Genomic DNA, 24,666 nt, shown 5'->3' on the forward strand with positions numbered 1-24,666 from the left:
CATAGTAAGCGCTTAACAAATACCGCAGTTATTATTACGACCGACAGAACCGGGTAGACAGCCACGACAGCCAACCATTCAGGGGGCGGCGGAGGGAGAAAGGGAAAAGTCAGGAGAGTGGAGGGAGGCAAATCCTCAACCACCGTTTTATTGAACTCACTGCTGAAGAAAGGTGTATTAAACAAAGTTCTCCTCTCTGATGGCGTCTAGATCCCGTAGGCAAACATCCACATTTTCCTGATGGGCAAACAAATGGTCAAGAGGAAAGTAGCTGAATTTGTTGTCCCCCCACCCCCCAGGATTCCCAGCTCGGCTGATCCCTCCATCCACTGGAGACAACGCCTTAGAGAGGAACAAGTTCCTCCTGGATGGTTCCCGTGGCAGCATTAGCAGGCTCCTGCCACCCGGCAGATGTTAGCGGATTTCATCGGACGCCAGGGGAAAGCGGGCGGCCCAAGTCCTCGGAGCTGGGCAAAGGACCGACTGCCCCCTTCCACCCTTGGTGAATCCACCCCCAACTGCCCCATCCGTGAGCACCGCACCGGTGCCCGGCGGGGCTGGCAAACACAACAAGGCCGTGCAGGTGGCGGGGGTCCCCGCTGGGCATCCAGGGGGCCGAGGACCAGACTCAGCTCTGAGCAGCCGGGGTCCATCCCGAGACAAGAGTGTAAAGTGCCCGCCGTGTGCTTTGCTTCCCTCCTCTGCAGATGACCAGCTTTCTTTGGCTCTCTCCGGAGGGTCGCCCGCTCTCGCGACCAGGAGGGGAAGCCCCCCCAAGAGCAGCCCACAGCTCCGGGCCGGACCCCTCTTCAGCCAGGATGAGCCCCCGGGACCGCCGAGGCCCGTCCCGCGTCCCGTTCCTCCCCCTCGGGCTCCCCCAGCTCAAGGAGAAGCAGGCCGAGCTGGCTCCGCCAACCGCGGCCGAGCAGGGCGGAGAGGGCCGGGGGGTCCTCCAGGGTCAGGTGGGGAAAGAGCAGCGTCTGGTTCTTGACGGGGAACCCGCAGCTGTCCACGGCCGGCCACATCGTGCCGGGGGTGACCACGAACAGGCGGCAGGCTCGACGGCGGCCCAGCCGCTCCAGGGCCTCGCACAGGACTCCGGCCTCCGCCCCGCCCAGGTCCACCACCTCCACGGGGGCCTCCTGCCCCCTGAGGTTGAGGAGGTGGCGAGGGGGCATGTAGGTGTGGGCGAAGAGGAGGGTGAAGCGGTCGGGGGGACGGCCCGGGGGAGGCGGGGAGTGGACGATCTGCTCCAGGCGGGCCAGGCCGGGCACCAGGCCGCCCTGGTGCAGGCAGCCGAAGAAAAGTGCGCCCAGGGCGTTGAAGACGACGACGGAGGCCTTGTGCTGCACAGGTCGGCCTCGGGGGCTGCTGACCAGAACCAGGGGCACCAGGAGCGGGATGAGGAAGCGGGGCTCCTGGTGACTGAACAGGGACAGGAGCACCAGGGGAACAAAGTAGAAGAGGAGAAGCACGGCGTGGCCCCGCGGCGGGAGCGGGGCCCCGGGACGAGCCCGGACGGGGCACCCGGCCTTCAGCGCCCGGCAGCCCGCGGCCACCGCGGCCACGTGCAGCGTCCCGAAGAGCATCACCCCGTTGACCAGCAGGTGGGTGACCCTCGGATGGGTCCCGTGCCGAGCCAGGTTCCGGGGGTCCAGGTTGTAGCTGAGGAAGCGGTAGGGAGTGAGCACCGGAGAGCCGAAGTAGCACGTGTCGGCGGCCACGAAGGCGGCGGCCGTGAGGGCCGCGGCGGGGGCCAGCTCCAGGGCGTCCCGGGCCAGGGCTCCCGGACCCGGCCGGGCCCCGGGGGCCGCCCGGCGGACGGACCGGAACCACAGCGGGGCCAGGGCGAACGCCGGGAAGGTGGGTCGGTTGAAAAAGCCGGCGGCCACGACGGCGCCCACCGGCCAAGCCGGCCCCTCGGGGCCCGGGCCCGGCCGGGGGGACACCAGGACCAGCAGGCAGGCGAACAGGAGCCCCTCGATGGCATTGGCGAAGGTTCGGGTGTAGAAGACTAGGGTGACGTGGGAGCCGGCCAGCAGGGCCAGGGCGGCCCAGCGATCGGCGCCCCAGATCGGAGCCAGCCGGTGGACGGCCCAGTCCAGGGCGAAGGAGCAGGAGGTCAGGAGGAGCCGGGGGGCCACCAGAAGGGCGTAGCTGTCCCCGGGGCCTGCCCGCAGCAGGCCCAGCCGCTCGCACAGCCGCATCAGCCAGAAGGCCGTCCCGCTGGTCAGCAGAGGGAAGACCACCGTGCGGCACGCGGAGCCGGCCCGGAATTCCCACGGTCGGTAGGCCTCCAGCCCCAAGATGTCCTCTGCCAAGGGAAGGGAGGCCCCGGTGGGCGAGGGGAAGCGGGCCTCCGTTTCTGACCCGCGGTCGGCCTTTACACCGGGCCCCGGAGAGGGGAGGCCGGGAGGGTGAAGGGAAGGGCGCGGGGGGATGTGGAAGAGCGTGGCGGCAGCCTGGTGTGCGTGTGAGCGGGAGGGACGTACATGGACGGCGTGCCCATCTTCTAGACTGTGAGCCCACTGTTGGGTAGGGACCGTCTCTATATGTTGCCAACTTGCACTTCCCAAGCGCTTAGTACAGTGCTCTGCACACAGTAAGCGCTCAATAAAAACGACTGAATGAAATGAATGAATCCTCTCCTCCGAAATCCCCCACTCCCTGGCTTCCGGATGTCCGCAACTGAACCCAACCCATGATGGGAGCCATCAGGGACGGGACGGAGCCAAGGAAGCGCCAGAATCGACTAGCATCCAATGGTTGCCGCTTGGCAACCTTTGTACCTATTTGTACATATCTATTCTATTTATTTTATTTTGTTAGTACGTTTGGTTTTGTTCTCTGTCTCCCCCTTTTAGACTGTGAGCCCACTGTTGGGTAGGGACTGTCTCTATATGTTGCCAACTGTACTTCCCAAGCGCTTAGTACAGTGCTTTGCACACAGTAAGCACTCAATAAATACGATTGATTGATTGATTGATTGATTGACAGGGGAAGGTTAAAACTCCAGAATAAGATGCGGCTTGGGGATTGTCGGGGGATTTCACTTCTCCCCTCCTTCTGTCCCCTGGGTGGATAAGAAAGAGCTGACTGAACTATTAATTGGTGAAAAGCTGTGAAATATTAGAATTCTTACTTATATTAGAATTCTTACTTTCTCTGAGAAGCATCGCGGCTACTAGGCTTAGACTCTGCATTCAGAATTTATTAGCAGGATAATAGTTTCCCCCTCACCCAGATCCCACAGTCTCCAGCCCAGAGAGAAATGTGTGCTCCAGTTTTAGGATTGAATTTGGTCCAAGGCTCTTGAAGCGGCCTTGGTGAAAAGCTGTGAAATATCAGAATTCTTACTTATATTAGAATTCTTACTTTCTCTGAGAAGCATCGAGGCTACTAGGCTTAGACTCTGCATTCAGAATTTATTAGCAAGATAATAGTTTCCCCCTCACCCAGATCCCACAGTCTCCAGCCCAGAGAGAAATATGTGCTCTAGTCTTAGGATTGAATTTGGTTCATGGTTCTTTAAGAGGGGCCTCACCTTCACCATTTTTATCACCTACACAAATGACCCGCTAATCATTTGTGTTTGCTTTCTGGGCTGAAAATAAGGATGCAATAAGATGTTAGGGTTTCACGGTTATTTTCCCTAGAACTAGGAGGCTGGAGAAGGGGAGGTGGGAGGGAAGGGGAAAGTAGCAAGGTGAGGTCGGATTCCCCCAAATAAAGGCTCATAATAATAACAATGATGGCATTTATTGAGCGCTTACTATGTGCAAAGCACTTTGCAGAGGCCTCTGGCACAAGCCTAGAGTGGCTTAGTGGATAGAGCCCGGATCTAGTTCTAAGCCCAGTTCTAGCCACTTGTCTGCCGTGCGACCTTAGGCAAGTCGCTTCACTTCTCTGGGCCTCAGTTCCCTCATCTGTAAAAAGGGGATTAAGGGTGTGAGCCCTACGTGGGACAGGAACTGTGTCCAACCTAACCGCATCTACCCCAGCGCTTAGAGCAGTGCTTGGCACACAGTAAGCGCTGAGCAAGTACCATATTTATTATTATGATTACCGCATCGAGGATGAGGCATATCCCTCACACTACGTCCCGGCAGGGCTGCGTCCCCAGCTTCTTGAGACCGTGGATGCGGCCAGGCTGGGCCATAGGACGGGCCCGGTTGGGCTCTGGGGTGTAGGGTGGGGGCTTTGGGGGGCCTTTGGGTAACCCCCCGGCACCCCCTCCCTTGGAGACCCCCAACGAGCCGGGCTGGGGAGGCCGGACGGGAGGGGCCTGGCAGCCCCCCAAAGACTGACCTCGCTGACGCCAACCCCCACGCTGCCCTAAGCCATTCCTCCTCCTCCTCTTCCTCCTCCGGCCCCGAGGGAGGCCGGCCAACGGGCTGGGGGCTCGGGCTGTCCACGGGGGTCAACGGACCTGCAGCGGAAGACCCCTGTTCGTCCTGGGTGGCGAGGGGGGAAAAAGGGCTCATCATCATCATCAATCGTATTTATTGAGCGCTTACTGTGTGCAGAGCACTGTACTAAGCGCTTGGGAAGTACAAGTTGGCAACATCTAGAGACAGTCCCTACCCAACAGTGGGCTCACAGTCTAGAAGGGGGAGACAGAGAACACAACGGGGTGTCGAGTCCAAGCGATTGGGGAGGGGACTCGGTGGGGGTACAGATGGGAGGGCTGCCCGTTTAACTAAAAATCAGGAACTAAGTGAACAGGCTTCTTCCCCAAACCGAAACCAAAGAAATCCCCGGCAGAACAAAGGGGCCTGACTCCTTACCTGCCATGACCTCGGGGGACTGAAAGAACTCGTCGGGGTGCAGGTAGCCCGTCTGAGGGAGGAGGCACCACGCTATTCGCAGTAGGCTGAGGCCCCCCCAAAGCGCTCTCGCCGCCATCTTCAAATCACCGCCAAAATGCCTGGGAAAAGTCAGAGAGGAACAACACGCGTTGGTCACCGGAGCACAGGTCTGGAATCCGGAGGGCGTCAAAACCCCCATGCAGGTAGCCCCCCTGAGCTCGATTCTTCCACGCTTCGAGACCTCAGCTCTGCAGGACTGCAGAGCGGCGGGGGGAGAGGGGCCATGAACCCCACACTGCTTCCTTATGTCCATATGCCCCCAGGACGAGGGAGAAGGAGAGTTTCAGACTTTCCAAAAACAACCTAAAGTGACCACACATCTTCCTGGCCTAATATGGACAACAGGGAGAGGGGAATGATAACAATAGCAATTATGGTATTTGTTAAGCGCTTACTAAGCGCTGGGGTGAATACAAGCAAATCGGGTAGGACACAGTCCCTGACCCACCTGGGGCTCACAGTCTCAATCCCCATTTTACAGATGAGGGAACCGAGGCCCAGAGAAGTGAAGCGACTTGCCCAAGGTCACACAGCAGACAAGTCGAGGGGGCGGGGATCGGAGCTCATGACCTCTTGACTCTCAAGCCTGTGCTCTAACCACTCCACCAGGCTGCTTCAGCTACAAAGTCCCTCCAGAGTGAACCGGTGCAGACTCTTGCCTTTTTACTTTGAGTCATGGGTCATGGTCATGGGTTCGAATCCCGACCCCGCCACATGTCTGCTGTGTGATCTTGGGCAAGTCACTTAACTTCTCTGGGCCTCAGTTACCTCATCTGTAAAATGGGGATTAAGACTGTGAGCCCCACGTGGGACAACCTGATCACCCTGTATCCCGCCCAGCGCTTAGAACAGTGCTTTGCACATAGTAAGCGCTTAACAAATGCCAATTATTATTATTATTATTACTTTCTACACCATCCTGGACAGAAGCCCCGCTAAGAGAATTTTTGAAGTTGGGGGAACTTCACAACTCTCCTCTCCCTCGGGAAATGTTTCCTGATTTCTATCCAAACCCCTGGCCCCGACTGAGGCGGGGGTCTGTCCTCTGATGCCCGGCCTGGCACCTGACTGAGGCGGGGGGTCTTTCCTTGCCAACGGGCCCTGCTCCTGACTGAGGCGGGGGTCTGTCCTTGCCAACAGGCCCAGCCCGGCCCGGTGACTGAGCTGGAGGTCTGTTCTCGATGGCCAGCCCGGCCCGGTGACTGAGGCAGGGGGTCGGTCCTCATCAACAGGCTCGGCCCGGCCCGGTGACTGAGGCGGGGGGTCTGTCCTCACCGCCCAGCCTGGCCCCTGAATGAGGCGGGTGGTCTGTCCTCGCCAACAGGCCCGGTCCGGCCCAGTCAGTTCTCGATGGCCGGCCCGGCCCGGTGACTGAGGCAGGGGGTCTGTCCTCACCGCCCAGCCAGGCCCCTGACTGAGGCAGGGGTCTGTCCTTACTGCCCAGCCTGGCCCCTGACTGAGGTGGGGAGCCTGTCTTTGCCAACCAGGAGGCAGGGGTCTGTCCTCACCACCCGGCCTGGCCCCTGACCGAGGCGGGGGTCTGTCCTCCCCAACAGGCCCAGCCCGGCCCGGTGACTGAGGTGGAGGTCTGTTCTCAATGGCCGGTCCGGCCCAGTGACTGAGGCAGGGGGTCTGCCCTCGCCAATAAGCCCGGCCCGGCCTGGTGACTGAGGAGGGGGTCTGTCCTCAATGCCCAGCCCGGCCTCTGACTGAGGTGGGGGGCTTGTCCTCGCCAACAGGCCCGGTCCAGCCCAGTGACTGAGGTGGAGGCCTATTCTCAATGGCTGGCCTGGCCTGGTGACTAAGGTGGGGGTCTGTCCTCGCCAACAGGCCCGGCCCGGCCTAGTGACTGAGGCGGGGGTCTGTCCTCACTGCCCGGCCTGGCCCCTGACTGAGGCGGGGAGTCTGTCCTGGTCAACCAGGAGGCAGGGGTCTGTCCTCACCACCCGGCCCAGCCCCTAACTGAGGCGGGGGTCTGTTGTCGATGGCTGGCCCGGCCCAGTAACTGAGGCGGGGGGTCTGTCCTTGCCAACAGGCCCAGCTCTCCTGACTGAGTCGGGGGTCCGTCCTCGACGCCCGGCCCGGTCGGTCCGAGCCCTGGTCTGGTCTGCATGGTTGCCTGTCGGTCCTGCTCAGGTGGGCCCACCCTCACCCCCAGACCCCTATAGCCCCTCTCCCAGCCCCACTGGGGAAGAAAATTGTTGTCTGTCTCCCCCTTCTAGACTGTGAGCCCGCTTTTGGGTAGGGACTGTCTCTATATGTTGCCAAGTTGGACTTCCCAAGCGCTTAGTCCAGTGCTCTGCACACAGTAAGTGCTCAATAAATACGATTGAATGAATGAAAACTGACTGTCCCACGTTGGGGGCGGGGGAATAAGCATGAGCCCACTGTTGGGTAGGGACCGTCTCTATATGTTGCCAACTTGGACTTCCCAAGCGCTTAGTACAGTGCTCTGCACACAGTAAGCGCTCAATAAATACCTGTCTCCCCCTTCTAGACTGTGAGCCCACTGTTGGGTAGGTACCGTCTCTATATGTTGCCAACTTGTACTTCCCAAGCGCTTAGTACAGTGCTCTGCACACAGTAAGCGCTCAATAAATACCTGTCTCCCCCTTCTAGACTGTGAGACCACTGTTGGGTAGGTACTGTCTCTCTATGTTGCCAACTAGTACTTCCCAAGCGCTTAGGACAGTGCTCTGCACACAGTAAGCGCTCAATAAATACGATTGAATGAATGAATGAATGAATGAATGCATAGGGCCCCCGGCCCTCAGGGAGCGTGCGAAGGCGTCAGGGGGCCGCCAGGGGGCGCTCGAAGGGCCCGCCCACTCCTCCACGGGACCTGCCGCCAATCAGGGCTCCGTCCTCCTCTCCACGTGACCTTCCGCCAATCAGGGCTCCGCCCTCCGCCCGCACAGCGCCCTCACGTGGCGGGCCGCGGAGCCTTCAGGGGCGACAAGCAGGCCCCGCCCGCACAGCGCCCTCAGGTGGCGGACCGCGGGAAAACAAGCCCAGCAAGAGCTTGTCAATTCAATCGTATTTATTGAGCGCTTACTGTGTGCAGAGCGCTGTACTAAGCGCTTGGGAAGTACAAGTTGGCAACACAGAGAGACGGTTCCCTACCCAACAGCGGGCTCACAGTCTAGAAGGGGGAGACAGACAACAAAACAGAACATATTAACAAAATAGAATAAACAGAATAAATATGTACAAGTAAAATAAATAGAGTAATAAACAATCAATCAATCGTATTTATTGAGCACTTACTGTGTGCAGAGCACTGTACTAAGCGCTTGGGAAGTACAAGTTGGCAACATAGAGAGACGGTTCCCTACCCAACAGCGGGCTCACAGTCTAGAAGGGGGAGACAGACAACAAAACAGAACGTATTAACAAAATGAAATAAATAGAATAAATATGTACAAGTAAAATAAATAGAATAATAAACAAGTTGGCAACATATAGAGACGGTCCCTACCCAACAGCGAGCTCACAGTCTACAAGGGGGAGACAAGCAAAACAAAACGTATTAACAAAATAAAATAAGCAGAATAAATATGTACAAGTAAAATAAATAGAGTAATAAACAAGTTGGGAACATATAGAGACGGTCCCTACCCCACAGCGGGCTCCCAGTCTAGAAGGGGGAGACAGACAACAAAACAGAACGTATTAACAAAATAAAATAAATAGAATAAATGTGTACAAGTAAAAGAAATAAATAGAGTAATAAACAAGTTGGCAACATATAGAGATGGTCCCTACCTCCTACCTGGCATTCCAGGCCAGGAGGAGGACTTTCCACATGGTTCCACATGGGCCTCACAGTTTTACTCCCCATTTTGCAGATGAGGTAACTGAGGTACAGGGAAGTTAAGTGACTCACCCAAGGTCACGCAGCAGACAAATATTAGTGTGGTTCAGCTGCACCTTCCTGAACGGCCCCAATCAATCAATCAATCAGTCAATCGTATTTATTAAGCGCTTACTGTGTGCAGAGGACTGTACTAAGCGCTTGGGAAGTCCAAGTTGGCAACATATAGAGACAGTCCCTACCCAACAGTGGGCTCACAGTCTAGCCCCTTAACTCTGCGGGTTTCCCCCCCGGAGGGATGGGGCAGGGTGGGTTGCAGCCCTCGGGCTTGCATCAGGAGGGGGAAGCCCAATGGTTAGGGTCGCCGGCCCTGTGACTCTTGGTTAGTACAGTGCTCTGCACACAGTAAGCGCTCAATAAATACGATTGATTGATTGATCCACTCCCAAAGTTCTCTGCTCCTCCCACGCACCCCTCCACACGCAAGAGGGGCTTCTAGACTGTAAGCCCACTGTTGGGTAGGGACCGTCTCTATATGTTGCCAACTTGGACTTCCCAAGCGCTTAGTACAGTGCTCTGCGCGCAGTAAGCGCTCAATAAATACGATTGATTGATTGATTTCACCGCATGGACCCACAGCAGGGTCTTTGCCCACTCCAGGCTACTGTTAACCGGCGGAGAGAGACAGCCAGCACTGTACTGGGCAACACAGGGGAGACCTTGAAAGAAGATTGGGGAAAAAAATCCCATGGAGGGAGAATGATTTATTACTCTATTTTACTGGTACATATTTACTATTCTATTTATTTTATTTGGTTTATATGCTTTGTTGTCGGTCTCCCTCTTCTAGACTGTGAGCCCGCTGTTGGGTAGGGACCGTCTCTATATGTTGCCAACTTGTACTTCCCAAGCGCTTAGTACAGTGCTCTGCACACAGTAAGCGCTCAATAAATACGAATGAATGAATGAATGATGATGATGATGATGATGATGATGATGATGATGGAGTATTCCAATAAAAGAACAAAGGACAAAGAACTCAATCATACCGCGAGTGGATATGGCATAGCACAGCCCACTCTCCTCTCAGCCAGTTTTGTTCTCCCCTGGAAGACAGAGTATGAGCAGCAAGTAGGAGCAATAATAATAATAATAATAATAATAATAATGGCATTTATTAAGCACTTACTATGTGCAAAGCACTGTTCTAAGCGCAGGGGAGGTTACAAGGCAATCAGGTTGTCCCACGGGGAGCTCCCAGTCTTCATCCTCATTTTCCAGATGAGATAACTGAGGCTCAGAGAAGTGAAGTGACTTGCCCAAAGTCACACAGCTGACAGTTGGAGGAGCCGGGATATGATCCAATAATAATAATAATAAGTGCTATTATTAATCATTATTAATATTAATATTATTAATATTCATTATATTATTATTATTATTAATAGCTTGTACTTCCCAGGCGCTTAGTACAGTGCTCTGCACACAGTAAGTGCTCAATAAATATGATTGATTGATTGATTGATTGATTGATAATGATAATGTGGCATTTGTTAAGCGCTTACTATGTGCAAAGCACTGTTCTAAGCGCTGGGGGGAATACAAGGAGATGAGGTTGTCCCATGTGGGGCTCACAGTCTTAATCCCCATTTTACAGATGAGGGAACTGAGGCACAGAGGAGTGAAGTGACTTGCCCAAGGTCACACAGCAGACATGTGGGGGAGGCGGGACTCGAACCCATGACCTGTGACTCCCAAGCCCGCGCTCTTTCCGCTGAGCCACGCTGAGTGTGAGCTCATTGAGGGCAGGAATGTGTCTGTTGTTATACTGTACTCTCCCGAGCACTTAGTACAGTGCTTTGCACATAGTAAGCACTCAATAAATACTCCTCCTCCCCATCCTCCTGCCCTTCCTCCTTCCCCTCCCCACAGCACCTGCATATATGTCTGCACAGATTTATTACTCTATTTATTTTACTTGTACATATTTACTATTCTATTAATTTTGTTAATGATGCGCATCTAGAGAAGCAGCGTGACAGTGGAAAGAGCCCGGGCTTTGGAGTCGGAGGTCATGGGTTCAAATCCCAGCTCCGCTACATGTCTGCTGTGTGACCTTGGGCAAGTCGCTTCACTTCTCTGAGCCTCAGTTCCCTCATCTGTAAAATGGGGATTAAGGCTGTGAGCCCCCCCGTGGGACAACCTGATCACCCTGTATCCTCCCCAAGCGCTCAGTGCAGTGCTCTGCACACAGTAAGCGCTCAATAAATACGATTGAATGAATGAACGAATAATTCCCATCAATGCTGACGATGTTGAGCCTCAGTTCCCTCATCTGCAAAATGGGGATTAAGACTGTGAGCCCCCCGTGGGACAACCTGATCACCTTGTAACCTCTCCAGCGCTTAGAACAGTGCTTTGCACATAGTAAGTGCTTAATAAATGCCATTATTATTATTATTATTATTATCTAGCTTTAATTCTATTTCTTCTGACAACTTGACACCTGTCCACATGTTTTGTTTTGTTGTCTGTCTCCCCCTTCTAGACTGTGAGCCCATTGTTGGGTCGGGACCATCCCTATATGTTGCCAACTTGTACTTCCCAAGCACTTAGTACAGTGCTCTGCACACAGTAAGCGCTCAATAAATATTATTGAATGAATGAATGAATGAATATATGTTGCCGACTTGTACTCCCCAAGCTCTTACTGCAGTGCTCTGCACACAGTAAGCACTCAATAAATACGATTGAATGAATGAATGAATATATGCTGCCGACTTGTACTTCCCAAGCGCTTAGTACAGTGCTTTGCACACAGTAAGTGCTCAATAAATACGATTGACTGACTGACTGAATGAATGAATGAAAAGGTGACAGGGGTGCAAACACATTTATGGTCAAAATGACCACAGCAGACTGCCAATGTTGAACCTTAGTGCCGTGATCCGTGACTTGGATCTGTGAATCTGTGCCCTTTGGGAAATAATTGACATTTTTCCCCACTCTCAGCCCCACCATCATCATCATCATCATCAATCGTATTTATTGAGCGCTTACTATGTGCAGAGCACTGTACTAAGCGCTTGGGAAGTACAAATTGGCAACATATAGAGACAGTCCCTACCCAACAGTGGGCTCACCACACTTAGGTACAGATCTCTAAATTATCTGTTTATATTCATTTCGATCTCCCTTCTAGACTGTAAGCTCCTTGTGGGCAGGGAACACGCCCACCAACTCCGGTGTAGTGTACTTGTCCAGGCACTTAGTACAGTGCTCTGCACAGAGTAAGCACTTAATCAATCAATCGTATTTATTGAGCGCTTACTGTGTGCGGAGCACTGTACTAAGCACTTGGGAAGTACAAGTTGGCAACATATAGAGACGGTCCCTAACCAACAGTGGGCTCACAGTCTAGAAAATAATAACGGCCTTTGTTAAGTGCTTACTATGTGCCAAGCACTTTCGAAGCGCTAGCATAGATACAGGGTTATCAGGTTGTCCCACATGGGGCTCACAGTCTTAATCCCCATTTTACAGATGAGGGAACTGAGGCCCGGAGAAGTGAAATGACTTGCCCAAAGTCACACAGCTGACAAGTGGCAGAGCCGGGATTAGAACTCATGGCCTCTGATTCCGAAGCCCGGGCTCTTTCCGCTGAGCCACGCTGGTCTCTTAATGAATATTTAATAATAATAATAATAATAATGGCATTTATTAAGCGCTTACTATGTGCAAAGCACTGTTCTAAGCGCTGAGAAGGTTACAAGGTGATCAGGTTGTCCCACGGGGGGCTCACAGTCTTAATCCCCATTTTACAGATGAGGGAACTGAGGCCCAGAGAAGTGAAATGACTTGCCCAAAGTCACACAGCTGACAGCGGTGCTAACTAATATTACTAATACTAATTACTAATACTAATTACTAATACTACTAACAGCTAATATTAATATTAATGTCAATTAATATTTAATAAATATTAAATACTTAATACTTATAAGTATTATACTTATAAATACTTAATAAATATTATCGATTGATTTGAACGGCTGCTGCCAGAATAGCTGTTGTCCATGTTTAGCCAGTGATTTTTCCGATTCCTGCAGGGCCTTCCTACCATTTTTTGTGTGTGTATGTGGTATTTGTTAAGAGCTTACTGTGTGCTGGGGTAGATACAAGCTAATCAGGTTGGACACAGTCCATTGTACTTCCCAAGCGCTTAGTACAGTGCCCTGCACACAGTAAGCGCTCAATAAATACAACTGAATGAATGAATGAATCTCCCAAATGGGGCTCACAGATTTAACCCCCATTTTGCACACGAGGTAACTGAGGCACAGAGAAGGTAAATGCCTTAAATTAAGCCCCCCTCTTTCCAAGGTCTCCTGGCAACCTCCCACAGGGAGCCTCCCCAGATTATTCCAGCTACTTTAGCCCCCCTTGGATAGCTCTGAATAGCCTACAGGGATATTTCGGTCGTTTGGGCTTTGGACCTCTTCTCCTAAATGTGGTTTCCCATCTTTTTACTTGTCTAAATTAGAATTTAAGGGGCTCCTTGATCGCGGGGAGCAAATCACATGTATTCTTTCATAATTTCATCAAGGCCCTACTGAGAGCTCACCTCCTCCAGGAGGCCTTCCCATCATCATCATCATCAATTGTATTTATTGAGCGCTTACTGTGTGCAGAGCACTGTACTAAGCGCTTGGGAAGTACAAGTTGGAAACATATAGAGACAGTTCCTACCCAACAGTGCCCCTCCCCATCCCCCTCGCCTTACCACCTTCCCCTCCCCACAGCACCTGTATATATGTATATATGTTTGTATGAATTTATTACTCTATTTTATTTGTGCATATTTATTCTATTTATTTTATTTTGTCAATATGTTTTGTTTTGTTCTCTGTCTTCTCTTTCTAGACTGTGAGCCCACTGTTGGGTAGAGACCATCTCTCTGTGTTGCCAACTTGGACTTCCCAAGCACTTAGTACAGTGCTCTGCACACACTAAGTGCTCAATAAATACGATTGAATGAATGAACGAAGAATTCCCATCGATGCCGACGATGTCGATCACACCTCCAAAACTAGAGAAGCAGCGTGGCTCAGTGGAAAGAGCACAGGCTTTGGAGTCAGAGGTCATGGGTTCGAATCCCGACTCCACCACATGTCTGCTGTGTGATCTTGGGCAAGTCACTTAACTTCTCTGGGCCTCAGTTACCTCATCTGTAAAATGGGGATTAAGACTGTGAGCCCCACGTGGGACAACCTGATCACCCTGTATCCTCCCCAGCTCTTAGAACAGTGCTTTGCACATAGTAAGCACTTAACAAATGCCAATTATTATTATTATTGTTGCCATCTCAGTCACCGTTGTTGGGTGGGGACCGTCTCTCTATGTTGCCAACTTGTCCTTCCCAAGCGCACAGTACAGTGCTCTGCACACAGTAAGCGCTCAATAAATACGATTGAATGAATGAATGAATGAACCGATCTACTCCCAAATCAGAATCGTGGGATGGGAGAAGGAGAGTGGAAAAACACTCTTACTTCCTGCAAGAACTTAAAAGAAAAAGAACTGAATAATCCTGACTCCGCATTAACTATGGTTATCTTTTAATGCTCTCTGGGAGCTAAACCCACCTAAATGCACGGTACATCATTAGTAAAATTCCATTTAATTTTATTATTTATTTATTTTGCTTGTGCATATTTATTCTATTTATTTTATTCTGTTAAAATGTTTTGTTTTGTTCTCTGTCTCCCCCTTCTAGACTGTGAGCCCACTGTTGGGTAGGGACCATCTCTATAGGTTGCCAACTTGTACTTCCCAAGTGCTAAGTACAGTGCTCTGCACACAGTAAGCGCTCAATAAATACAATTGAATGAATGAATACAATTTCACGGTCCCCCAGCTCGGGTTGTAAGCTCCAAAACAGAAGGCCGAGAAGTGACTTGCCAGGGAAATTTCACGCTGTCACAGGAGGGCGGGAGGTTTGGTCGCCGGTGAAAGATGAGAAAGGTTAAGAAGTGACCGACACTTATGGCAAACCTGTCTAACGGACGAGTCTTTCAGACTTTTAATAGAAGCAGCGTGGCTCAGTGGAAAGAGCCCGGGCTTTGGAGTCAGAGGTCATGGGTTCAAATCCCGGCTCCGCCAACTGTCAGCTGGGTGACTTTGGGCAAGTCACTTCGCTTCTCTGGGCCTCAGTTACCTCATCTGTCAAATGGGGATTAAAACTGTGATCCCCCGTGGGACAACTTGATCACCTTATAACCACTCCAGCGCTTAGAACAGTGCTTTGCACATAGTAAGCGCTTAACAAATACCATTATTATTATTATTATTATTATTATTATTATTATTATTTTAATAGCACTGAAGCTACTAGGGGTGGGTGAGGCCACTGTCAGAAAGGTGGAAGGGACCATCACTAGGGCAGGGCAGCTTCAGGGGGTGTCAGGAAGGGAAAGGGACCTCCAGGACATGGCGGGGGTGGTGGGAGGGAAGAGGCAGGGGCAGAAAAGGGAAAGGACCACCATATATGTTGCCAACTATTCATTAATTCAGTCATTCAGTCGCATTTATCGCTTCGGCTCAGTCCACTAGGCCATGCTGCTTCCTTAATTGCTCTCATTCTGGTGAGTCCACAGGATTGAGAATCCAAACTGGGAGAAATGAGATATTTTGATCTGTGCCATTTTAATAATATTATACATACAAAAATGACCCTGAAATTCACTTGGCCTTTTCCAATGTGAATGGCAAAGCTACCTGCTTACTGCTGCTACTACTACTAATAATAATAATGGCATTTATTAAGCGCTTACTCTGTGCAAAGCACATTCTAAGCGCTGGAGAGGTTACAAGGTGATCAGGTTGTCCCACGGGGGGCTCACAGTCTTAATCCCCATTTTACAAATGAGGGAACTGAGGCACAGAGAAGTTAAGTGACTTTTGCCCAAAGTCACACAGCTGACAATTGGCAGAGCCGGGATTTGAACCCATGACCTCTGACTCCAAAGCCCGGGCTCTTTTCCACTGAGCCACGCTTCTTACTCCTCAGATAATGAGTAGAAAGGGGGAAGATCTCTCAGAATGAAAGCCTCCATCCAGTTGTTTCAGCTGTTGGTAGGTCAGAAGGGCCCTTCACCAAGATAGTGAGAAGCAGCGTGGCTCAGTGGAAAGAGCATGGGCTTTGGAGTCAGAGGTCAAGGGTTCAAATCCTGCCTCCACCACTTGTCAGCTGTGTGACTTTGGGCAAGTCACTTAACTTCTCTGTTCCTCAGCTACCTCATCTGTAAAATGGGAATTAAGACTGTGAGCCCCCCCGTGGGACAACTTGATCACCTTGTAACCTCCCCCGCGCTTAGAACAGTGCTTTGCACATAGTAAGCGCTTAATAAATGCCATTATTATTATTATTATTTATTGAGCACTTACTGTGTGCAGAGCACTGTACTAAGCGCTTGGGAAGTCCAAGTTGGCAACATATAGAGACAGTCCCTACCCAACAGTGGGCTCACAGTCTAGAAGGGGGACCCAAGCGCTTAGTACAGTGCTCTGCACACAGTAAGTGCTCAATAAATATGATTGAATCAATGAATGAATGAATCCGAGGACGTGGTGGTGCCGGGGTAAATCCTGGCTCCGCCTCTTGTCTGCTGTGTGACCTTGGGCAAGACGTGTAACTTCTCTGCATCTCAGTCGCCTCATCTGTAAAATGGGGATTCAGATTGTTAGTCCCAAGGGGGACAGGGACTGTGTCCAACCTGATTAGCTTGTATCTACCCCGGTGCTTAGTACAGTGCTCGGCACGTAGTGAGCTCTTTAACAAATACTGTTGAAAAAAGAGGGAAAAGCACCTTCAGAAGTGATCAGAAATCCAGAAATTCTCAGAATCTTGCTGATACTTCTGATTTTTGAGAAACAGCATGGTCTAGTGGATAGAACATGAGCCTGAGAGTTAGAAGGACCTGGGTTCTACTCCCAGCTCCCTCACTTGTCTGCTGTGTGACCTTTGGCAAGTCACTTCATTTCTCTGGGCCTCAGTTCCCCATCTGTAAAATGGGGATTGAGATGGTGAGTCCTACGTGGGACAGGAACTAACGCTTTCTAACCCAATTATCTTGCAGCTACCTCAGGCTTTAGAACAGTGCCTGGCATTCATTCATTCATTCGATCGTATTTATTGAGCGCTTACTATGGGCACTGTACTAAGCGCTTGGGAAGTACAAGTCGGCAACATATAGAGACAGTCCCTACCCAACAGCGGACTCACAGTCTAGAAGGGGGAGACAGACAACAAAACAAAACATATTAACAAAATAAAATAAGTAGAATAGATATGTACAAGTAAAATAAATAGGGTAATAAATACGTACAAACATATATACATATATACAAGTGCTTAACAAATACCAAAATTATTATTAATAAATCCAGGAAGCACTTGGTTTTGATTTCTGCCTTAATCCACACTTCAGGCTAGCTGCATCCACATTGCTGGGGACAGGTCAGGGGCTCTGCTGGAGGTTCGAATCCCAGCCTTTCCCTCCCCAGGGACCCCCAGGCTGTAGTTTATTAATAATAACATTATTAATAAATAACATTAATGATGTTAATGTTAACGTTAATAAATAATGTTATTATTAATAACAGTATTAATAATAATAATAATGTTGGTATTTGTTAAGGGCTTACTACGTGCCAAGCACTGTTCTAAGCCCTGATTTAGATACAAGGTAATCAGGTTGTCCCACGTGGGGCTCACTGTCCCACATGGGGCTCACAGTCTTCATCCCCATTTTACAGATGAGGGAACTGAGGCACAGAGAAGTTAAGTGACTTGCCCAGGGTCACACAGCAGACAAGTGGCAGAGTGGGGATTAGAAGCCACGACTCCCAAGCCCGTGCTCTTTCCACTAAGCCTAGCGACGGAAGGCCCACGCCCCGGGCTGGCAGGCAAAGACCTAGCTAGTCCTCGCTCAGCTACTGCGTCACCTTGGGCAAGGCACTTAACCACTCTGGGTATCAGCCTCCCACTTACTTTAGGGTTAACAAGGTTCAGTCGGAGCGGCTTCAGGGCCCCAGTGAGGGCGACGACATTCGGGAAGATGCTCGGGAAGCGTCATGGAAATACAAGGTCTAATTCTCCGTTTTTACGAGCGTGGGCGGCCAGGCCTGTGCTACCACTTCTACAGACCGCTAAAGCAGGTGGGAGTGGCTGGATTTTATCAGATCAGTGCCAAGCTTGTCTGAAAATTACGGAGCCACCGTTTATACCTTTCACACGGAAGCCTTACCTAAAAAAGGTCGCCCTAAACAGGCCCCTAGGATTTTTCCAAACTGACATCACCCTAAACGAGGCCCTGGAAGCTCTGCCAGGCCAACGTGGGCCTCTGGTATCGTATTTATTGAGCGCTTACTTTGTGCACTGAACTAAGCGCTTGGGAAGTACAAGTTGGCAATGTATAGAGACGGTCCCTACCCAACAGTGGCTCTGGTCGGCTCGAAGCCTCCACTGGAGAGGTTGGAGGTTTTCCCTTCCCCCTGCCTCACGGACCCACATAAGCCTCCCACTGCCCCGGACTTCCTGGACCCTTGGGTTCAGAACCCCTTCCACTGTAGAAGCTGCCACTGGGGTATTCGATCTGCTTTTCTTCTGTAGAATCGATCAGGGGTATTTATTGAGCACCTATTATGGGCAAGACACTCACTGTACCTAATGCTTGGGAGAGTACAATTCAAAAGAGAAGCAGCGTGGCTCAGTGGAAAGAGCCCGGGCTTTGGAGTCAGAGGTCATGGGTTCAAATCCCGGCTCCGCCAATTGTCAGCTGTGTGCCTTTGGGCAAGTCACCTCACTTTCTGGGCCTCAGTTACCTCATCTGTAAAATGGAGATTAAGATTGTGGGCCCGCCGTGGGACAACCTGATCACCTTGTAACCTCCCCAGTGCTTAGAACAGTGCTTAGCACATAGTAAGCGCTTAATAAATGCCATTATCATCATCATCATCATTAAAAGAAATGGTAGCCAAGTTCCCCACTCACAAGGAGCTTACCGTCTAGAGGGGGAGACAGACATTAGTATAAATAAATCTTTTCTAGATGTAGACTTAGGTTCCATGAGGCTGAGGCGAATACCAACTGCCCATAGGACACAGATCCAGAAAACTGACAGAAAACTGGCCATTTGCTGTAGATGGCGAGATGGTAGGTGGAATCATCAATCAAATCTAAGTCTCCAAGCCCTGATCTCTCTTCTTCTCTGCAGTCTCCCCTTTCCTCCCGCCTTCAGGACATCTCTGCTGGGATGGTCCTATGGCACTTCAAATTAAACACGTGCCAAACAGAATGCCTTATCTTCCCACCCAAACCCTATCCTCCCCGTGACTTCCCATCACTGTAGACAGAACCACCATCCTTCCAGTCTCACAAGCCTGTAACCTGGGGGTCATCCACGTCCTCCCCCTGGCCCGGAATGCCCTCCTTCCGCACATCCGCCAAGCTAGCTCTCTTCCTCCCTTCAAAGCCCTACTGAAAGCTCACCTCCTCCAGGAGGCCTTCCCACACTGAGCCTTCTTTTTCCTCTCCCTCTCCCCATCCCCCCCGCCCTACCTCCTTCCCCTCCCCACATATAAATCTGTATATATATTTGTACAGATTTATTACTCTATTTATTTTACTTGTACATATTTACTATTCTATTAATTTTGTTAATGATGTGCATCTAGCTTCACTTCTATTTATTCTGATGACTTAACACCTGTCCACATGTTTTGTTTTGTCGTCCGTCTCCCCCTTCCAGACTGTGAGTCCGTTGTTGGGTAGGGACCGTCTCTATATGTTGCCGACTTGTACTTCCCAAGCGCTTAGTACAGTGCTCTGCACACAGTAAGCGCTCAATATATACGATTGAATGACTCCTCAGCTCATCTCCCTCATTCAATCCACACACTCAATCTGTTACCAAATCCTGTTCATCATCATCATCATCAATCGTATTTATTGAGCGCTTACTGTGTGCAGAGCACTGTACTAAGCGCTTAGGAAGTACAGATTGGCAACATATAGAGACAGTCCCTACCCAACAGTGGGCTCACAGTCTAAAAGGGGAAGACAAAACCAAACATACTAACAAAATAAAATAAATAGAATAGATATGTACAAGTAAAATAAATAAATAGAGTAACAAATCTGTACAAACATATATACATATATACAGGTGCTGTGGGGAAGGGAAGGAGGTAAGATGGGCGGGATCGAGAGGGGGAGGAGGAGGAGAGGAAGGAGAGGGCTCAGTCTGGGAAGGCCTCCTGGAGGAGGTGAGCTCTTAGTAGGGCCTTGAAGGGAGGAAGAGAGCGAGCTTGGCGGATGGGCAGAGGGAGGGCACTCCAGGCCCGAGGGCCTGTTGGCTCTACTTCCACAACATGGCTAAAACTGCCCTTTCTTCTCCAACCAAACTGCTACGGCATTAATGCAGGCTCTTCTCCTGTCCCTCCTTGAGTACTGCGTCAGCCTCCTTGTCGACCTCCCTGCCTCCTTTCTCTCCCCTCTCCAGTCCATACTTCATTCCGCTGCCTGGATCATTTTTCTACCAAACCCTTCTGTCCACATTTCCCCAACTCCTCAAGAACCTCTAGCGATTGCCCATCCACCTCTGTGTTAAAAAGAAACTCCTGACCACTGGCTTTTAGCACTCAATCGCCTTGCTCCCTTCTACCTCACCTCCCTGATTTCCTATTATAACCCAATCTACCTACTTCACTCCTCTGATGTCAGCCTACTCACTGCACCTTGATCTTGTCTATTTCAACGCGGTCTCCGCACCCGTGTTCTGCCTCTGGACTAGCGTGTCCTTCCTCTGATTATCTGACAAGACAACTACTGTCCCCCTCTTCAAAGTCTTATCACAAGCACATCTCCTCCAATCAATCAATCAATCAATCGTATTTATTGAGCGCTTACTGTGTGCAGAGCACTGTACTAAGCACTTGGGAAGTACAAGTTGGCAACATATAGAGACAGTCCCTGACTAAGCCCTTATTTCCTCTTCTCTCACTCTCTTCTTCGCACTTGGATTTGCACCCTTTATTCACCCTTCCCTCGGCCCCACAGCACATATGTACATAGCCGTAATTTATTTATTTATATTAATCTCCGTATCCTCCTCTAAACCGTAAGCTCGTTGTGGGCAGGGAACACGTCTCCCAACTCTGTTGTATTGTTGAGAAGCAGCGTGGCCCAGGGGAAAGAGCCCGGGCTTGGGAGTCAAAGGTCGCGGGTTCAAATCCTGGCTCTGCCGCTTGTCTGCTGTGTGACTTTGGGCAAGTCACTTAACTTCTCTGGGCCTCAGTTACCTCATCTGGAAAATGGGGATGAAGACTGTGAGCCACACATGGGACAACCTGATCAGCTTGTATCCTCCCCAGAGCTTAGAACAGTGCTTGGCACATAGTAAGTGCTTAACAAATGCCATCATTATCATTATTATTATTCTCCCAAGCACTTATTTCAATGGACACAGTAAGCGCTTAATAAATATGATTGATTGATAGAGGGGTTTGGGGAAAGGCCACTTTTCAGCTTAAATTGCTAAGCCGAGAGAGTTCAAACTTTCCTTGACTAATAGAGCAACTGTGTAATCATGGAATAATCATATTATTCATTCATTCATTCAATCATATTTATTGAGCGCTTACTGTGTGCACAGCACTGTACTAAGCACTTGGGAAGTACAAGTTGGCAACATATAGAGACAGTCCCTACCCAACAACGGGCTCACAGTCTAGAAGGGGGAGACAGACAACAAAACAAAACATGTTGACAGGTGTCAAGTCATCAGAATAAATAGAAGTAAAGCTAGATGCACATCATTAACAAAATAAAATGAACAGAATAGTAAATATGTACAAGTAAAATAAATAGAGTAATAAATCTGTACAAACATATATACAGGTGCTGTGGGGAGGGGAAGGAGGTAGGCTAGTATTTAAGTGCTTATTTAGGTGCCCAGTCTTGGGTTAGCTATCATACCGTCGGATCAGACACAGTTCCTGCCAACATGAGGCTCACCTTCTAAGCGGGAGGGAGACCAGATATAAGCCCCAGTTTACAGATGAGAAAACTGAGGCTCAGAAAAGGAAAGTGACTTGAACAAGGTCACACAGCAGACAATTGGCCCATTTGAGATTAGCACCCAAGTCCCCTGACTCTCAGTCCCGTGCTCTTTCCACTGTACCAATTGAGTGCTCAATAAATGCGGTTGCTCCTGTTTTCACTACTCCTGGCACCCAGAAGGATTCTGTTTCTCACGGTTCTGAATAGAACCGCAGTCTGGGTAGAATTACCTCTTCAGTCACCAACAAGCCCCTGCCCCGACTTCCAGCATTAATCCACGTCAACACTTGGTCTTTTCCCACAGCGTGCTGACTGAGTGCGTGAGAACAAAGTCCTAAAAGTCACATTACCTCAAATGACAGACATCAGACCTGTGGAGAAGGAACAAGGATGCATTCATCGTTCCCCTAGGTTCGGGGCTTCAGACTCTCTGGCTAAAAATCGATGCTGCTACCGAAGCAAATGGAAATTACAGGTGGAGGACATACATCTTTAATAACAAGAAAAAAAAGTTCCAAATGGAAGAAAGGAAATACAGCAGGGAATTGTTGGGTAAGGCTGAGCAGTTCTGAAAATCCAGGGCTAGTCGGAATCCAACTCAATTCATTTTGAATTCAGAAGTTTAGCGTGAACCTCAGAATCTCATCTTATAATAATAAAAATAATAATAACAGTAGCAGTTAAATACTTACTATGTGCCAAGCACTATACTAAGTGGGGTAGTAATAATAATAATAATAATAATGTTGGTATTAAGTGCTTACTATGTGCCAAGCATTGTTCTAAGCGCTGGGGGGGATACAAGGTAATCAAGGGTGTCCCACGTGGCTCACAGTCTTCATCCCCATTTTACAGATGAGGGAATTGAGGCGTAGAGAAGTTAAGTGACTTGCCCAAGTCACACAGCTGACAAGTGGTGGAGCCGGGATTCAAACCCATGACCTCTGACTCCCAAGCCCTGGCTCTTTCCACTGAGCCACGCTAGAGATAATCAGGTCAGACATAACAATAATGATGGCATTTATTAAGTGCTTACTATATGCAAAGCACTGATCTAAGCGCTGATCTAAGACATGATCTTGCCCCATGTGAGGCTAACAGTCTTAGGGGGAGGGAGAACGGGTATTGAATCCCCATTTTACAGATGAAGAAACTGAGCCTCAAGAGAGGATAAGTCACGCAGACGGCAAGTGACCGAGCGGAGATTAGAACCCGGGTCCCCCGGCTCCCGGGCCCGTGCTCTTTCCACAAGGCCATGTTGGTTTGAGATTTTGGCTCATCGGGGTGAAGAGTGAGTGGGACTCGTTGGTTTAGTACTGTTGTTTGGCATGTGACAATGGAAAATATCTTCTCCCCTCCCTTCAATCCAGTCAAGAGACAGGGAGATGAGGCTTAATGTGTGTGAACGCACACAGGGAGCAAGGTGAATTCTTTCCAGTGACACTCACGCTTCCATCATTCCTTTCTGGTCTGGGTGTGCCCACTTGACTCCTAATGATGGTGCTGCCCTTTGGCCCTTCTCACTCAGCTGCCTTAGATCCCGGCTCCGAGGCAGGAGGTTGATGCCGCAGTGCGGAATGTTGCCTCTCCTCAGCCCCCCTATCTCGGCCTTGGGAGTCGGGATCTCCCCTCCTTGGAACCCCTAGCTCGGTCTCGAGGGTCGGGGTCTGCTCCTCAGCTCCCCTATCTCGGTCTCGGTTGTCCCTTCCCAGATGACCTCTCTAGCGTCATTCCCAGCCTCGATACCGGTCTAAGTGGGATGGGAAGGGGGTGCCGAGGAAAAAAAGCCACTTGTGTTCCCTCATCCCAGCGGGGATCTCCTATCCCTTGCTTCCCAAGTGCGTTGGCCTCCCTAGTTCCCAGTGTTTGTGGCCTGCGGCCCCCCCAGCTCGGACTACCGTCACCTCCCAAAGGGCAACCACCCCGCTTCGCACCCAGATCACTGGAGCTTGAGCCGGACTCTCCCCACAGTAGGCGTCGTGGGGGATCGTTTCTCAATTTCTTTTTTTTATTATGGGCTAATGGAATCAATCAATCAATCATATTTATTGAGTGCTTACTATGTGCAGAGCACTGTACTAAGCGCTTGGGAAGTACAAATAGGCAACATATAGAGACAGTCCCTACCCAACATTGGTCTCACAGTCTAGGCCAGAAGCCCCTGGTTATCAGACAGACTCTCCTGGGGCAAAAGAGAGCCTCTCAGCCCTGTGGGGGAATCCAATTTGGAAAATCACTTCTTCCAACCTCCTCCTCCTCCTGTACCCACCCCTTCCCTCCTCCATTTGGATTCTGAAAACAGAACTCCCTGCAACTCGGGGAGATTCCAGGACTCACCAACCTCTGCCACGCATCTGTCCGCTGCCACAATCAGAGGACAGCGGAGAGTTGAACTGAGATGAGCAAGGAAGAGAGGAGAGAAGAGAGGAAGGGGAGGAGGAGAAGGAGAGGAGAGAAGATGGGAGGAGAGGGGAGCGGAGGATACTGGTGCAAGAAAATGCACTGCAGCTTTCTAACGGATTCTACCTAGCCTATGGAGAATGTGGCAAGACTCAGACGCTAGCAAAGAAAGAGGAGGAGGGGGATATTTAAAGAAACAACACTCTGAAATCAAAGACTGGGGGAAGGGCTTTAGTAGAAAGATAAAGCAGGGCCAGGGAAAGGAGGATTATTGTACTGAGAGGTGGGAGGGCCAGCGGATGGGGAAAGGGAATTAACAGCACACGGAGAAGAAGAGATTTAAAGGGCTATAAAGGGACAACAGGAGAAAGCCCACCTTTTTATCAGGACTGGACTGAAGGAAGGTGGCTTCCTTGTCCTCTTCTCACTCCCAATAAAGGCTGGTTGCTGTATTCTGAGTC

The 24,666-nt window shown here is 50.4% G+C and overlaps 1 protein-coding gene across 1 annotated transcript; it reads right to left on the bottom strand.

The window, feature by feature from the left end:
* PIGZ (phosphatidylinositol glycan anchor biosynthesis class Z) lies at positions 1 to 24,210 on the bottom strand. Its single transcript, XM_038749722.1, has 3 exons — positions 24,143 to 24,210; positions 4,788 to 4,927; positions 1 to 2,314 (listed from the first exon to the last, which is right to left on the bottom strand). Exons 1-3 carry the CDS (start codon positions 24,157 to 24,159, stop codon positions 810 to 812), a joined length of 1,662 nt encoding a protein of 553 aa, XP_038605650.1. The 5' UTR covers positions 24,160 to 24,210; the 3' UTR covers positions 1 to 809.
* Between the last annotated feature and the right edge of the window lie 456 nt (positions 24,211 to 24,666).

The sequence above is a fragment of the Tachyglossus aculeatus genome, chromosome 7 (genome assembly GCF_015852505.1).
Source record: "Tachyglossus aculeatus isolate mTacAcu1 chromosome 7, mTacAcu1.pri, whole genome shotgun sequence".
In the NCBI taxonomy this organism is placed as follows: domain Eukaryota; kingdom Metazoa; phylum Chordata; class Mammalia; order Monotremata; family Tachyglossidae; genus Tachyglossus; species Tachyglossus aculeatus.